We start from the raw sequence: 17,659 nt of genomic DNA on the forward strand, positions 1-17,659 counted from the left end.
AAAAACGCCTTTAGAGCAGAGCACTTATCGTCCACCTTTTAACCGCCCTATCGGCCACTAAGACTTGCATGACCTGCAACTAGTTTTGCTAAACTAATCTCCTAATCCATTCCTTCTCTCTATTAAGGCCGGCCATATTTCCTTCCATTAGAAAAGTTGAAGAAAAATGAGGTCATCCACTCACTGCGCTGACCCTTCCATCTCCTCCCCATTCCCAGTGCTGAGTGATTTGGAGAAAAATAAAATGGCGCGAGGCGAGGGCCCATGCATGCACGTGTCCAAAATTTAGAGAAGAGTTTCTAATCATTCTTTGCAACTTATGGAGAACCTTGTCTCATCTCTACAGCGCCCATTTTTGAGGCCGTCCTATTTTAAACCAGTGCGGCTATTTTTATGATAACAATCCCTCGGCCAGATCTTTCAAATTACTTATGAAATTTTTTAGTTTATTAAATAGTTTAACAGATCCACTTACATACCACTATCTCTTATAAGAGCTTTTTATTGCTTTTTAGTTTTTTTTTCTTGTAAATTCTTTATAAATAGTTTATGTAAACTCTCTTTTTCTAATAAAAACCGAGTGACTTTGCTTCCCTCTTTGTAAAAGAAAAAAAATCCCTCAACCACGGATTGGTTAACTAGACAAGATTGTTTCTATAAACAAGCCGCAAGCAAGCAAGGATTTCACTATACTTTGTAGAAGGATGATAGAACTATGTACTTTTGATGCATTGTTTTTTTTTTTCCCTGATAATATGGATGGTATCGTACCATTCTGGTATGAGACCAACTAACAAAATCAGAAAAGAAAAGAGAGCAAAGGAGGAGGGGCATCGGGGGAGAGGAGAACACTCCAGACTATCCCACAATAGACTACTGGAATGCTGAGCAACGAAGGATACCACCGAATCGGCCGCCCTGTTCGCCTCCCAAAACAGATGTGCGACCCGAGCGTCCAGACAACCCCGCAATAGGCCACGGATATCGTATAATAAGGGATGTTCATCGCCAGCCATGGCGTGACCCTGGATCCACCGGATGATAGTCGTAGAATCTCCTTCGACCTAAATTCGATCGACCCCAAGGACTAGACGAGCATAGAAAATACCCTTCCAGACTGCTCGCATCTCTTCCAAAATACTGTCATCAAAGTTCACCTTGAGATAGCTCGAGGATGGGGGCTCCTAGGCAATAAGTATCGCCCGAGGTGCTATCAGAGTTGAATAGGAGCCGTAGATATCCCTCGCAGTCCCGGCACCATCAACAGACTCTGCATGGTCATACTTTGCTGCATGGATGAGCACCTTGTCCACTACACACCTCGGCCTCTACCATCTATCCTCAAAAACTCTGACGTTCCTGCTTAACCAGGTATGCTAGGCAATATAGGCACATCTAACACTACTAGTCGAGCTGGTAGATTGCTTCATGGATTCCTTCAAGTAATCAAGGAAAGTCGTGACCGGGGAATGAGAATGCAGGAAACTGTAGGCAACCCCTGCTAGTTGCCACACTAGAACAACCCTTGGGCATCCGAAGAGAACGTGCTCCACTGATTCCTCGACTTTTGGACATCCATCACAATAAGTGGGGAGACTCATCCCCCTTCTACAAAGCACCTTCCTAGTCGGCAGCCTGCCGCATACCACCTTTCAAAGGAACAAAACAACCCGAGGGTAAATTCAGAGCTTCTACAACCAGCTTCCATTAGTCGATCGTGGCGCTGTGACTCCATACAACACCCCAAGACCGCTGCCCCTCACCTTGGATCGGCAGGTTGAGCCCCATATGCTTATGTTCGGTCTACCAAACCTTAGAATCGGCATAGCAAGGATTCTCTCTGCCAGATGTCCCCCAAAGAGTTTTTGAACTGTAGCTTTGTCCCAACTCCTCTCACTCGGTCTCAAGAGGTCACACACCTTGAGACCCAAGCTGTCCGAGTTGATCATAGTGGGCCAAAGACACGGAGACAGGTTCGCAATCCAGGGTCGGCACCAGCAGCGAGTGGTTGCAGTCGTCGTCTCGGTGGCCGATCAGACCATAAAGGTAATAAAAAGCATGGATATTCTCATAAACAAAACTCTTCCAAAAGACCATCTCGCGCCCTCAAATTAGGGTTCCAGGTTTGAGCGGATTGAGGGCATTGATTTCGATCTTCACCCGAGCATAGCCGGGCCTCCGGTGTTGCTCAATGAACCCATCTAGAACAAGGAGCCGACCGGCCGCTGCCACAATCTCCTTAATCGAGTCCTTCCAAATATTCCAATGGGAGAGTAGGGAGACGGACCCAAACCGCTGCCTTCTTAACTTTGTCCACGCCGGGTCTGAAATCTGGCCTCCACGGCTACATCGCTAAGAGTTGGCCGGCCACAACCCACGGCCCACCGGACAAAGGCGAGTTTCGGTCATCTTCACACCGGAAACGGAACACATGGTGGTCCTCCACCATCGGATAGGCCTCCACGTCATACTCCAACTTCCCTCGAGTTTTGAAATCGCGGGCAACCCACTCAATGGGAACCATCCTCCTAAGGCTTCGAGCTACGATCACGGTCGTCTCCCACGCCTGCCTCGTTGTCTCGACCCTCTTCGCCGGCAGCTCCACAACGTCCGCAAAATAGAAATGGAGATTTTCAATCTCCTCCTCGGAGATCTCGTGATTCGTCCACTAGGGTTGTCGAGGGACACCCTGCACCACTCCGGACCACGTTCGGGAGTCCACACCTCGCTCCTGGTTTCGCTGGTCATCGCTGCTGGAAGATCCCTTCTTCGGCCTGCCTCTGCAGTCCACCATCACTGCCGATCACCACCTGCTCGCTAGAAAGCGTCAAAATCGCACGATTTCTAAAGCAGCACTACCCAGAGCAACTCGCCAACTTAACCTTTCTCCTTGCTTTTCTGTTTTGATGCATTGTTTGATGGGCGGTCTCTCCTCTGCTGAAAGAGTAAAAGGAGAAGGTTATCTTATTAGAATCAATACTTTATGAAATTAGCACCATTGCTTTGGCCATGAAACTTAAACTTTATAGTCCATTGCAGTAGTATATTTAGTTTTGCATGATGGGCGTGACTTCCCCCAGAGTCCGTGTCTTTGTCCCTACATTTTGTATCAAATTAAAAAATGAATGATAGCCCAAGGTTTTGTCAGGTGTATCAACAAACTGGACGTTAGTTATTCAAGTAAAACCTTATAATTAAGGCTATTCCAATGTTATGTCAGTATATATGACCGTATCTCTTTTCAAACTGTATCCCTCCGGACTCACATAAGTCCTCAACAAATCTTGGTTCGTTTTGCTTTTAAATATGCATTATCGCGTGCCCATACACAGATATAGAATCTAACTACTTCAACAACTCGCTGTTCTGTGGAAATATTTGTGCTTGAGATAATGTTTATAGTGAAAACGTGGCCTCTGAAGACCTTTCCTGGAAAGAATCCGCAATAGCGATAGAGACAACTGCTGCACAAAATCCCTCGAGGCAATCAGTTTGGTTCAATAGGATAACAGAGTATTTATCTTACAATCATACAATAGGTTTTATGGCTAAGCATACCTAAATTTTACAGGAGAAATAGCTTTATCCTAACAGAGGTTCTGCTTCAAAGCCATTTCACAACTATAAACAAGGAGCGAGAGAGAAACCAAGTGTAATCCCTTCAGGTACAGAACTCTCTACCGTGTTGGTAGTTGGAGACCAAAAGGTCATCCACGGGAGGAAACATCTTGAACTCTTCGTCGTCCATCTTCCAGAGCGGTTCAGAGCTGTATTCCCACATAGGAGATGGCATTGGAGGCCAGGAGGTATCACAAACTTCATTCTTACATTCCTCGAAGCTCAGCCCGCTGACTGCTTCAGGCGTTGCAATCTCATTCCAGATCTGATCCATGGAGTACCCCTTCACATCTTCCTCCTCCTCGTCGAACCCTGCAGTCATGCAGCAGCAAACACCAACCTCGTTAAGCTCGCGCTGTTCGAGCCCAACCTCTGGTGGTGGTTCACTTGGAGAGGGGGAATGATAGGCCAGCGACGACGATGACCACGAAGGAGAAATCGCATCTCTCTTTCGCTCTTGAGCCTTCTTTCTCATATGAGTCCTCCAGTAGTTCTTGATCTCATTATCGGTGCGACCGGGGAGCTTTCGAGCTATCCTAGACCACCTGAAACCATCATCCAGATGAACAAGAAGCATACTAATGGATGACACATGCTATCAAGTTTGCTAATGGAACAGTAGTAGATGATGAGCTAGACGTAGTTACTAAACCTATTTCCCCAACGGGAATGGAGCTCGAGGATGAGGCGCTGTTCCTGAAGGGTCATGCGGCCGCGCTTGAGACCGGGGTGCAGGTAATTAACCCAGCGTAACCTGCAACTCTTGCCTGTTCTGTTGAGACCTACATACAACATTAAACCAGGCCGGGTTAAAGGGTAGCTTCCTCCACCCCCCCACCGCCAAAGTAAGCCTACTTGTAGCCCCCGCCACCCCTCAAACCTGAGACTTTGGCTATGAAATCCCAACGACGTTCACCGAATAAGCCCACAAAGCATACCAGTTGCTGGTCCTCCTGCTCCGTCCACGGGCCCTTGCGCGTCTCTTCTTTCACCGTCACCATCGCCGTCTTCCACTCCTATCTTTGTAGGGCCTTCGGAGCTCCTCCTCTTCCCACGCCCACTGCTTTGTTTCCAACTAAACGGCTTGCTTGCCTTTGTGTCCGCTCCTCTCTCATTTATAGCCTGTGCGAGCTGTGCCGTTTATGATCCTGGGTCCTACAATTTGCTCCTCTTTTGTTTTTCTTTAATTATTATTGTTTTGGCTTACGACATTTTGCACTAACTCAGAGGCATCTCCAGTGCACGTGATGCGACAGTAGCCTCCTTTTCAGCCTCAGTTTGCTTAGCAATGTACTAATCAATTGGTGCGTACGCATGACAGCCTTAAAATAAGTAAGGCTGTTTGGGGGAGCTTTTGGAGGGCCAAAAAGCACTTTCTGGCCCTCCAAAAATACTTTTAGGTAAAAAAGTGTGTTTGGTAAAATTTTCAAGAAGCTGTTTCAGCTTTTGCGGAAAGCTGAAAACAGCTTTTTGGCAGAAGCTCAATTTTGGAGCTTTCCGAAAACGCTGTTTTCAGCTTTGTCGGGAAGCTGTATTTTTGACCAAAATACCTCCATTTAAAAGTTTCTTTTTCCTCCCAAAAATCTCAATCGCACCGCCTCTTTCTCTCTCACCATCCCCCCCTCTCTCTCTCTCCCTCTCTATCTCCTTCTCCTCAATACCGCCGAAAAAGAAAAAAAAGAAAAAAATAAATAAATAAATATGTATATAAATGAACGAATAAATAAATAAATAAAATAATAAATAAATATATTTCAATGAAATAAAATAATAAATAAATAAATAAATAATATTAGTAATTATTTAACCAATTTTTTCACCTAGTTAGAAAATTTGTTAGAGAAATAAATGGTCATCAAAAGAGTAAAAAATTAATTTATACTAATAATTATAATATTTTATACATTTATTATTGTATTATACTATAAATATAATATAATATAATATAATATTATGTTAAATAATTTAATATTATATTAAATTATTATCCTATAGTATACAATGTTATAGTACTATATTATAATAATATTATGTTACATTACATTAATATTATACTATATCATATATTTATGTATTAATATATATTATATTTTATTATGCACTATTGTATAATACTAGTAATGTCCTTTGTGGTCATTTTGTCATACAAAAGTACTTTCTCAGTTGTTTACCAAACAAATGTTAAAGTGCCACAGCACTTTAGAAATGTAGTTACCAAACAGCAAACAGCTTTTTATAACAGCTCTACTTCCAACAGCTCTACTTCTAACAGCTCTACTTCCAACAGCTCTACTGCCAACAGCTCCCCCAAACAGGGCCTAACTACGATCCATTGGAACTTGGCTGCATGCTTCTGACTTCTGCGTCCTCTGCACCCTAAATGGCGGTAGGACATGAATCTATAATCGATTATCTAGCTAAATTAATAGCATGTCTTGGGATTATATCTTTTGTTCTGTTTAAGGTCATCCAAAGATTAATCATAAACCAAACTCATGGTCTCACAGGTATCCTTCTCTGCAGCCTCACAGGGACGTCGTTGGGTAGGACTCTGGAAGTGATCTGGTCTGCAGTTTGCGAGGTTTGTCACTTCGCATGGTTTTTCGCAGTTTGCTGTAATTAATCCACAAACAGTTCCCTACCTAGGATTTCGTCATTGTGTCATTTTTACTGAATAACATCCTCGACCAAATTCATCATCAAGGGCTCACCTGAGTACAGGTTTCTTTTTCTGAGAACAAAATATATGCGAAGTTTCATCCAAAAACACTGTTCTCAGCACCTTCTGTTTTTAGGCTCCTATTTATATATCAGTAACATGGTCTACGAATTTTCATCCAGAAGCATTCTTTTAAGCACCTTTCTCTCTTTACCTGCTATTGGTCAGCAGCATTAATTGTCTTTTTGATTGCAGTCAGCGGCACTGCCATCCATGACACTAGGTTAAAATAAAAATCGTGTAGGGTTTCTCCGCGCCATGTGGATAAACCTCCTATCATATATGTTACCACAGCATGATTATGCTTGGTGTCAAATACTAGATTGATATGAAAAGGAGGTTGGGGAACGCTGTTTTACACACAAGTGACACTATTTAAACAAACAAAGGCTGGGCACCTTCCAACAAGTCTTAACTGGAGCTTCTGGGAGGACATGGTAGTGCTTGACCCAGGAGGAAGCTGCCCATTAGAGGAAAAAAGATGGAACGTCCATTCATGGCAGACCATGTTATTGAAGTAAGGAAGTACTCTGGTATTAGGTGACAAGTCTCTCCTTCGACTGTTCCTTTGACCTTTTGGGGTGCGAACAGCAATGCTGTTCTCCACGATCATCATGGGTACAGAGAAGAAATTTCTTGTCGTAGTGCTCCTTTCTCTGTAGTAGAAAAGCAGCTTCCTCGTCGGTCTAATATCATCATGTAGACATTTACCACTCAAGGTTCTATTTTATATTATTTTTGTTGCTGATACAGGTAAATTTTGTCTCCTGCCATGCACCGATTTCGCCAATATTATCCATAGCACGTATGCAGTATCAAGCTTCTATGTAAGATCTCGGAGACCTAATTCTGAACATAAATTAATATATTTTGGAGATGATATCACTCAATGGTTGATAAGCAACGTAAATAGAATTTGGACATGCTTAGTGCACGGGGGAGAGATTAATTCTGGCGTCACCAAAGTTGATCTAAAGATGTCACAATCGCAGAATAGGTATTAATGGTGACTCCATAAGAGTGTGGGGAGAGAGTCTGGCGTCACCAAAGTTGAACTAACGATGCTGTGCAAGCATTATAGGATTTAATGGCGAAGCACCCGTGGTTCTCTCTAAGCCACGAAGACAGCTTTGAAACTATCTTATCTAATGGTTTATCTGATCTCAAGAAGGTGCAAATTTAGTATTCATTTCCAGGGTGTGTGTGTGCACGCCAAGTTACACACTAGATAGTAGTGGGAGATGTTGTCTTGGTGATGTTGATACATTAGCCGGCATTATACGGTCTCCAACGGGCTCTCTGTTAAAGAGGTCAGCTTGGTTGCTAAAAAGACCTGTACCCCTATATATCTCTCCAAGGAAGTGCGACGTATAAAAAAAAAAAGCTAACCCATCACGACGTGGAGGTCACCAATTTGTGGTTTCCCCACTTATTTTGACATAGGTAATTACTGGAGCTTTGCATCAAGTATAGAGATAAAAGTATGGGAAAAAAATGTATACGTACAACGGGCAAAGGTGAAAAATACTCCTCCCGAGTTAAAATAGGTATCAAGAATGAACTTTTACGCTGTCATTTCTCTCTGTTCCCTGTGGTTTGTCTGTCATCAATGGGCTGGAGGAAAACAAGGGGCACGAGGGGGATCGTAGCCCCTCTCTTGTCGGCGTGGCAGGTTGCACCATCTGGACCTTGGTCGGTGGATGGATAGATTTTGTATGTCAAAGGCCATCAAGTGCTTGTTTGATTCATGAGAGTCGCGGTAAATAGATGTGCAGGACAAGAGGAGTAAGTCCAATAGGTCAACTGAAACTCAGTGATTGATTTGATTGATTGATTGATGGATCGATGGATTGATTGATTTTTCTCTTTTTTTTTGTGGAAATAAAAACACACCGATTTTGATGGTTGCATTATGGTTTTAGCCTAGAAAGATGTCAAATTTAAGCTCTAATTTATTCTCCTATATTTGGACTGGTTCACTATTTCTGTATGTGTCCCTAAGCTACCGTGGTCTGCTCTGGAGCTGATAGGGATGATGATTGATAAGAGTGGGTAGGCTAAGTTCCGGATCAGATTAGCTGCTAACTCTTTTTCTTCCCTTAAAATTGGTTGTTTCTGGGTGCCATTTAGAGCTGAGGAAGAGACTGGAACCAGATTCCAGATTGATGTGGAAGATAGCAGTTGCATTATTTTTATTTTAACTCTTTTTTGTAAGCAATAAATCTTCACTACCAAAAGTCAATTATAAAAATTTTACAGACAATTGTTGAAAATGAAAGGATTTCATGATGCATGTTGTCCAAGCTAGTTCATTTTTCTGTCATGGATCTTTGTAAACAAAACAGGAAGCAAAAGCACCGGAAGGCGAGACATCAGTTTTTTTTTTTTTTTTTTTTTTGATTTCCTGCAATTTTTCTTCTTTACTTATAAAGTCGCGAGAACAAGATCAGCCTGAATTATTGTTCGCAAAAGGCTCTTAAGCCATTCAAGTAGGCCCATTTCGAGAAACCTGGGCTTGCAACAGTTAAATGGGACAGGCTTTTGAGCGTCCCAGATTGGGACCACAACTGGTTGTCAGTGTTGGTGACCAAGCTTTGGGCCTTTTGCCTGACAATTTTGACTGGGCAGGCCGAGCATGAGTCGGAGTCAGAAAGAAGTTCTGAAAGGCGACAGTGACTCACTCAGTTTCAGCGGAGAGTGGAGAAGAAAGGTGGACACCCTGATCTTTGAACAGATCAAGAATCCAAAGATTGCAGTCATAATTCGCAGACACCATACCTATTACTGTATGACACAGCTGTGGAATCTGATGCTGGATCAAGAAAGCATCAACAGCGGCATATGAAGTAAAATGCAACAATAAGCAAGATTGGTGACTACAATGTGATCCTGATTTAAGATTGTTAACCATGCAGGCCCACGCACATGCACGTACACGCGCGGAGACAAACACGTGCCGAGGGAGAGAGAGCGAGGGAGATGAAGCAAAATAGGTGCTTTTAATTAGCATGCAATGGTGTCTACCAAAATGCGAATTAAAAGGTGGTTGATTTGTTGATGTTAGAATGCATTTTGCATCATAATAGAGAATCATTTAATTTTATGAGAAATACTATAATCTTTTCAAACAATGTTGCTGCAATCTTGTACACAATTAGTGACATAAGCATTTCAAAGCTGGAAACTGTAGAGAAGAGTGGAGCACTGCCCAAATCAGATGGCTCGACAACTAATCTTAGGCTCTGGCAATTTAATAATGCACAGAAGTTGCAATAATTTCAAATATCTCATCAATAGTTGGGTCATTCCAAACTTCTATTTCATGCAATGGGTTGAAAGCTCAAGTTGTGAGACCGGTCCGGCCCAAGCTTGACCCAAGAGTGGAGCTTAGCAAAGTTACAACTGGGCCCCCATATATTTTTAGTACAGATGGACTCGCATGCACAGACTTTATGCCTTTTTTTCTTTTTTTGATGATATCTCAAATGACAGCAATTTGTAACGTCACTCTTGCTGTTATCACTTTCATTGTTTCGGAGCTGCCTTCTGCTACATCTATACTCATGTAATGGGAAACTGTTTCAATGTTTATAAAGCCAACATAGATGTTAAACTGCATTTATATACTCTCTCTTTCTTTGTTTTTTTTTTGGTACAACGGCAACTTACACTCGACGAGTATGAATGCGGCCAATAAAATCATAAAACAAAAGACTATATAAATCTTCCGGTAACAACGCATTGCCCAGTCTTTGAGAAATGGAAATGGAAAACTCTAGTTAAAATGCAGCCACCTTATGTTCCTCATAAGCAATGCTTGTGCTTCGAGCTAGTGATATATTTATATTTAACTACAGATATTTGAGTAGCAGACAATTATGCAATCAAATCATTTCATTACAATAGCTGCTATATAGTGCAAATACTCAAAGCCTTCTGATATATAAACAGGTATCTGAATACAACTGTATTTTAAAAACTCTAATCATTAATTTTCATTATAGCAATTGTTAATATAGATAATATTTTATTCTCAAGTGTGGGAAGTTTGGAGTGACTGCGTAAATGACGACAGCTGCTTACACTATAATGATGCACTTTTGGGCTGTCCAACTCACGGGTTCTGCGACATGCTCATATTTTGGGCTGCCGACCGTTTGGTTGACCAGCTGTCCTCAAGGCCTCTTCCCCTCAAGGCCCCCAAGAATCTAACAGTAACGCCAAAAGGTCCCCCCCAAAACAAACGAGGATATATTTTGTTTTAAATTTTTAATAGAGACTTGAATAAGATAACGGGGGACCCCACCTAATTACTAACATTTATCTTAAAATCCCAATCTTCATGCCAGCTCAAGATTGTTTTTTTTAATCTTCCCCCTTAGACTCCATGTGTAGTGTGATATTACCAAATAACATGCTTATTTTTTTATTGTTTCTTATTATAAAATAAGAAAAATAAATTTTAAAATAAATGGATTACAAAAAACGTTGCCCTTAGCTATAAAAATTTTTGACTGTTCTTTATTGTTCTGTCACTCATCTATGATCATGCCTTGATGCATTGATCAATCTCGACGATTGAATGGACAGTTGCAAGAAAATTAAAATCAAATATATCTGTTGCTTATTCAATTTTTACCGGTTCATGTATGAAAAAATATAAAATATATAAATAAATTTATATCTAAATTTTTGGGATAAGCGATAATTTTAACATCATAAATAGTGTAAAATTGACTCCAGAACTTGGATAGGATGTGAACTTAGGTTCTAGAATATATTTTAGATTAACTAACTTGTTACTGTGATCCCATGGGCTCGTTTTGCTGGTTTCCTGCTGTCGGCAGAATCCCTGTTGGAATCCCAGCAGATCCACGCTCCTCTCAAGCTCTCCGCTTCCCTCTTCTCTACTCACCACCATCTACTCTTCTCTAATCCTCTGTTTGACCTTAAACCTTTACTCTCCCCTGTTTCCTCTTCTATAATCCTCTGTTTAAGCCGTTAATTTTCGAAGGCGATGGCGGTCTCTTCGAGTGGAAGAGGCGAGCTTTCGGAGCAGTGGAAGAAGCGAGAGACGAATCCGGAGAGGACGAAGGTCTGGGCGGAGCCGAAGCCGAAGACGTCCGGCAGGAAAGTCTCGGTGGTCTACTACCTCGCCAGAGACGGCCATTTGGAGCCCCCTCACTTCATGGAAGTCCCGCTCTCGTGCACCGAGGGGCTCTATCTCAGAGGTATGAGATCAGAAAACGGGAAAAAAGGCCCCTTTTCCTTTTGTTCTTTCCAATGGCCATCTCATTTCTATTTGTTGTTCCAATTCTAGATGTCATCAATCGTCTCGATATTCTCAGAGGAAGAGGGATGGCTGCCATGTACTCGTGGTCTTCCAAACGGTGAACTCCATATTACGTCTCTGCTTCTTCTTTCATTGTAGAATTTAAGAAACGCCAAAGACACCCTTTTGCCATTCGATGCTGATTCGAGTCCGAAAAGCCCTAAAGAACTCAACTTTTCCCGTTTTAGTTTGTATTTGAATCCAACCAACTATGAAGTACGAAATTTTTGCCAGTTTTTATGCTGATTCGAATCCAAGCAACCTTAAAAGTTCTTACCTTTTTGCCGAATTTCGCTTCAGGAGCTATAAGAACGGATTTGTGTGGCACGATCTCTCCGAAGACGACTTCATCTACCCGGTTCACGGCCAAGAGTACATTCTCAAAGGATCGGAGCTCCCCCACCTCGGCAACCCTTCTAACTCTCAGGAATTCCTCGCTGCCTCTTCTTCCAACTCCGAGAAGCCTCCCGAAATCCCCAATTCCGTCCAAGGCGATTCCAACTTCCCCGTTTCAAGAAGAAAGAAGACGTCTTGTAATTCTCGCGATCAAAAAGAGTTCACGGCCTGCAAGAGCGAAGCGGCGCCGGATCCCACCGTCAAATTCTCCGACGCCTCGACCCAGACCGACGACCCGCGACACAGGCGGCGAGCTCCCGTCGGAGAGGAAAGACGAGAGACGATTCCGAATGTCGAAGCGACGGATATCGTCACGGGCGAGATCTCGCCTCTGACGTCCCCCTCCAGCCCTGAGACGCTGGAAGCGCTGATCAAAGCCGAAGGCCGGATCGTGGCGATACGCCCGGAGTATCGCGAAATCCCCAATTGCGTCCGAGGCGATTGCAATTTCCCCGTTTCAAGAAGAAAGAAGACGTCTTGTAATTCTCGCGATCAAAAAGAGTTCACGGCCTGCAAGAGCGAACCGGCGCCGGATCCCGCCGTCAAATTCTCCGACGCCTCGACCCAGACCGATGACCCGCGACACAGGCGGCGAGCTCCCGTCGGAGAGGAAAGACGAGAGACGATTCCGAATGTCGAAGCGACGGATATCGTCACGGACGAGATCTCTCCTCCGACGTCCCCCTCCAGCCCTGAGACGCTGGAAGCGCTGATCAAAGCCGACGGCCGGATCGTGGCGATACGCCCGGAGTATCGCCATCGAACGGTAGGCGCCTGCTCGAACGGCAGGGCGAGGGCGTCGGCGTCGGGAGTCCTGACGCATCTGATCGCGTGCGGCTCGATCTCAGTGAAGGACCCGGGGATCTCGCTGGTGTCGCAGTACAGGGGAAGACTGCCGCGGGCGAAGACCGAACAGGGGACGAAGGAGATTGAGGAGGCTTCACGGGGAATGCCTCCTAGTATTTGGGCAACTGGATTGGAGGATATGGAGTAGTTTATTGGGAGTTTGATTGAAACCAGGAAGCTAGCTGGGGAGTGATGGTGAGGGAGAATTCCCCAGCCATTCCCCACCTTGAAGTGGTCGTCTTCCTGCAATGCTGCTATGGTGAAGTGAATGTTTCTACCATGAGACCAGAGAATAAGATATCTCTAGCTCTCATTTTGAAGACCCAAAAAAAATTCGATCTTCCTACGAGAGGACACAGCGGAAAGACATTTTTTGCATGAATCACAGAAGGAATAAGCGGGGCTGGTCATAAAATAGACAAGTTGATGGAGTCATAAAATTAAAAACAAGGTGAGCTGAAAGCCGTGAGATTTGCTCCTAAATTTATTTGCAATGCCCCGGTGCCTCAACATGGTAAGAGTTAGCCTCTTGGACATTCTGGTTGATATAAATATCATTGTTTTTTGTGGTAGATACATTTGTGAGTGAACAAATATGCTCCTATGCTTATATTGATATGTTTATTGATAATTTAAAAGATGAAAAATTTTAATACTGCTAGTGTTTTAAAATGCAATGTATATTGCTGCATATGTGTTTGTATATCCGTACGTGGCCCCTTGACTACACTCTATAGTCTATTGTCTATGTACAATTATTATATACAGCCATAGCATATATAGGCGAAAAATGACAATCTTCTTATCGTTATGTGGATTCTTGAGCCACATATGCAGCCCTAGGCTCATATAGGCCCATGCAGGTGAAGCAGTAAGCTGATATTTAGGTTTGATTTGGATATAAGATAGAGATATTATGGATATTCATAATGTTAAAATATTGATCATATTATCATCGCTATTATTAGGTATTAGGCACGAAGCAACAAATACTAATCATTAGTTGTCATTGTCATCAACCTTGTGATTATCCATCTAAAACATATTACTGTCAATCTGTCATCATTATTTTTATAATAATTATTATATATAATATATAATAATAATAATTACATTTAGTATTCTATATATATCTTTAAATAGTCAAAAAAATAGTAACTGTATATGCTTCCATATATGGTCAGCATACTGTATATTTACTGTATACCATCCACATTGCAACCACTTTTTAAAACACCAAATACCACATATACACAAATTACACATATTTTTTTATTAGTTGTTGATTTTTGTTCTGCTGAATTTCATTTATTGATGAAATCGTAGTTTCTTCCCGAAATTTTGTGAACAGGAGATTAAGAATGGAACCCAGGAAATTGAGGACGGCCATTCTAGACCAGAAAATCCAAGACAAGGAAAGGAGGTAACTCGCCCATCCCACGCGGTACATGGAGGAGCGTAAGGATCGATAGTTAACCACCCTAGAACTATAAATAGAGAGATATTGTGTGAGAGAGAAAGAAACAGCATATCCCCTTGTAGAGAGGACAGCAATGATTTATTCTGCCCTGTATGCGTATGAAACAGGTTTATGTTTCCCTTGTTTTCCAAATGGTATTCTTTAATTAGTTCCTGTGTCCCTTCCCTATGACGTGGATATATGTGTCTGTAAAGGATTTCAGGGATGCATTCAAATTTTTTTGAAATCTGCCTTCCTTCAAGCCATTCCTGTGGTTCCGCCGAGTTGGTCTAAATCAGAAGGGCTTTTGACAGCTCGGAATATCTGAAGTTTCTACTCTACCCAGACAGCACCCTGTAAGGTATTTTTCATCTGGGAGCCTCCACCCTCCAGTTTTCTTAAGATCAACTTTGATGGATCTATTTTGCATGGAGGCACGAGTGAAGGTGTAGATTTCGTTATTAGAGACTCGGACTTAAGGATTGTGGCAGCAGGCGGTAGTCAGTTATTCAACATCATGATCTCTGGTCCGGAGTTGAGGACTGCCTGGGCGGGTCTTCGACATGCCCGGCATGTGCTTCTAGCTAGTTCAATCATCCTGAAGGATGACTCGGCCACAGTCATCAGTTGGATCCAGAAAGATTTGGTGTTTGCCAACTGCGTCCACCCCTTATTTCGAGATATCATGACAATGATGAGGGATGGAGAAGTCGTTCAAGCTAAGTATGTATTTAGAGAAGCTTACAGGATTGCGGATTGGGTGACAGCCTATATGGCTAACCATGTTGGTAGCACTTTGTGAGCTGGAGATGGAGAGCTGTCTCGGAAGCTCCACGATATTCTGTGTTTTTAATTTTATTAGGTATATATTCATGCAAATAATGTATGAAGTACCTTTAACATAACATAAAATAAAATAAAATAAAATAAAACTTAAAAACACCAACTCGCTTACTCTGGTTTCGTTTATTGCACCTTGGCTTTGGCCATAATCGAGCTCATAGCTTATAGAGTGGTGGCTTGGATGGACCATATCGTAGCACGGTCTACCATATTCTGTTGGATCTTTTCAGAGGAATCACGTGGGTGGCGCAAAAAGTAATGCAAATTGGGTTGTCATGACAGCCTGCATTGCTCGGATCACTCCTCACCTACGCAACCGAACTTCCTCAATTTGGTTCCTTCGGCGAGGAGGGTACGAATTCCGGTTGGTTGATTTGCACCGTCACACGTAACTCGTAAGAGAACTAAGTTGGCTGACTTGCACCAGTTCTAAGGTTCTAAGGTCAGGAATTGGTGGATATTGCAGGGAAGAACTAAATTTTTGTTGTCTGCAAATGTTATCCAAACCACCTCAAAGATGTATACTAGGTAGGTATTGCCTTCAAAATCGGAGCTCCGAGCTTAGAGATCGAGGTTGGACAAGCTCCGAGCTGAAGAAGTTGGCTGGCGATGGTAGTGGCTGGGGCTGTGGTTGCATGAAGAAGCTTGCTTGGTGCTCGCTCAAACTGAAAACAAAAAAAAAAATCAATTGCTGGAATTTGTGTGGGGAAAAACTTCCGATATTTAAGTCGGATAGAAATTCTAAAGGTAACAACTTGAAAGAGTAATTGTAACTGAGACAAGCATAAAGATAAAACGTACGTACCTAGAGGTCCCCCGAATGCTATTTATAAAGGGCAAGGATTGGTCCCTGTTATTGAGTAAGCCAGACGTATGGCTCAACTACTCAGCAACCATCCGAGTATCAACACATGTCGGCTTAACCGCACATGATCGTGACCCAATCTGTGACCATCGTTCGTTAAAGAGAATTTAACTAGCTTAATTTGTGATGCCTTTAAGGCTACATGGTGAACTTCCACTGGCCGACCTGATCATGTCGGCAAAATGAAAGATCGAAGGTTTCTCAATATCTATCTTGAAATGAGCACTGACTACGAGCAAGCGCACGTAAGGGGCCCATGCTTGTAGGTTTGTGAAGTCGCTTTTAATTCCTCAACCTCTAACCAAGCACTGGCTATCCTTTTGACGCATCCTATGTTTATGTCATCATCTCTCAATCCAAAAGTTCTAACACGGATAATCTGTCCCATGCTTGCTATAATTATCGATCGGGTACCTCGTTTGCTTCCAAAATCAAGTCTGTACCTCCACTCACAGCATCTTTCCTTGATAGAATATATATATAACTTGCACTGGAATTTTGATGTGGGTAAAGTAGATTGATAACCTTGTTTCATTCGTTACCTTCTGGTGAAATTTTCATCCAGATGCTGAATTTTGCCAAATTTTAACAGACCTATTGTACAGGTCATCTGAAAAAGATTTGAGTTTACTTCAGTAGAAATTTCAGGAGTGGTTTGTACTTTCTACCCTGATATTGCTAATGCTTTAAAAATTGTTCGTCTTTTTCCGAATCGCCGGTATTAAATTCTGGACCACAAAGTTTTGGGAAAGAGAGGAGACTCTGATAAATCTTCAAAGGCAAACCAACAAGGCCAAAAATTAATAAAAACAGAAGCGCATATAAAATTACACGTACAAGTGTGGCCAGCTATGCACGGGAACCGTGCAAACGGTTCATGGAACGTTTAATCATGATTAAACGGTTCATGACTAATCATGAATTTTGTAGATTAAAATATCTGTAGAATTAGAAAATGCCAAGAGAAGATTTGACAAGATGAATGAAGCTACGAGGAGGAAGAGAAAAAACAAAGAATCAAAAAATTTAACTAATGACAGGCCAAATCAGCTAACTTATAATAAGGAAGTTCCAGAAGAGAGAACCAGACACAATATATACACATGGACTACACGAATAACTCAAGCAAGACGCCACGAGATCTCTCTCTTGAGCAACCGTTCTCTAAAGGAATCGCGTTGAACTCCAGCATGGATTTCTCCAATCCAGCTTTCGTCTCCGGAAAAGACTCACTCGAGGGCTTATGTCGCCGCATATGACCGCCCAGAGCCTGGCCCATGGAGAAGCTCTGGCCACAGATGGAGCACTCATGGGATGTTGGCTTCAACCTCGAGCCCTGCATCAGATCAAGCCCAAGGCCTTGGAGTCTTGGTCGCTTGTGGCCGGTCCGATGTCCTCCGAGCGCTTGGTACGTCGGAAACCGGCGACTGCATGTCTTGCACTCGAACATACCATCCTCTGTCTTTGTCCTCCTGTAGATCTTCTCAGGCGTACCTCCACGAGAGAGTGATAACAAGAGGCTGGCCGTCTTCATGGTCTCCATCTCTCCCTCCTCTTCTGCTCTCAAACGCTTCATATTAA

General features: G+C 42.7%; 2 protein-coding genes and 1 long non-coding RNA gene across 6 annotated transcripts; 1 reads left to right on the plus strand and 2 right to left on the minus strand.

The window, feature by feature from the left end:
* Positions 1-3,491: 3,491 nt before the first annotated feature.
* LOC103696506 (myb-related protein MYBAS2-like) lies at positions 3,492-4,703 on the minus strand. Of its 2 annotated transcripts, none has more exons than XM_008778167.3 (3): positions 4,499-4,703; positions 4,271-4,400; positions 3,492-4,163 (listed from the first exon to the last, which is right to left on the minus strand). In XM_008778167.3, the coding sequence occupies exons 1-3, from the start codon at positions 4,617-4,619 to the stop codon at positions 3,662-3,664; spliced, it is 753 nt and encodes a 250-aa protein (XP_008776389.3). In that variant the 5' UTR covers positions 4,620-4,703; the 3' UTR covers positions 3,492-3,661. The 2 variants fall into 2 exon arrangements, with proteins under 2 accessions (XP_008776389.3, XP_038988381.2); XM_039132453.2 differs by having other exon boundaries at positions 4,557-4,688.
* Positions 4,704-11,354: 6,651 nt separating this feature from the next.
* Positions 11,355-14,544, plus strand: LOC103696515 (protein SOSEKI 5-like). Of its 3 annotated transcripts, none has more exons than XR_005514382.2 (4): positions 11,355-11,568; positions 11,658-11,727; positions 11,970-13,425; positions 14,263-14,544. XR_005514382.2 is itself a non-coding variant. In XM_008778176.5 (3 exons), the coding sequence occupies exons 1-3, from the start codon at positions 11,355-11,357 to the stop codon at positions 13,057-13,059; spliced, it is 1,374 nt and encodes a 457-aa protein (XP_008776398.3). In that variant the 3' UTR covers positions 13,060-13,566. The 3 variants fall into 3 exon arrangements, 1 of the variants encoding a protein (XP_008776398.3); XR_005514383.2 differs by having other exon boundaries at positions 11,970-13,362; XM_008778176.5 differs by lacking the exon at positions 14,263-14,544 and having other exon boundaries at positions 11,970-13,566.
* Positions 13,818-17,191, minus strand: LOC148700141 (uncharacterized). The gene is made up of 2 exons (XR_015973056.1): positions 15,326-17,191; positions 13,818-15,211 (listed from the first exon to the last, which is right to left on the minus strand). It is a non-coding gene; the product is annotated as an uncharacterized LOC148700141 (long non-coding RNA).
* Between the last annotated feature and the right edge of the window lie 468 nt (positions 17,192-17,659).

This window comes from Phoenix dactylifera, chromosome 14, assembly GCF_051530095.1.
Source record: "Phoenix dactylifera cultivar Ajwa chromosome 14, Ajwa_hap1_PhDact_Kaust_v1.1, whole genome shotgun sequence".
Lineage (NCBI taxonomy): Eukaryota > Viridiplantae > Streptophyta > Magnoliopsida > Arecales > Arecaceae > Phoenix > Phoenix dactylifera.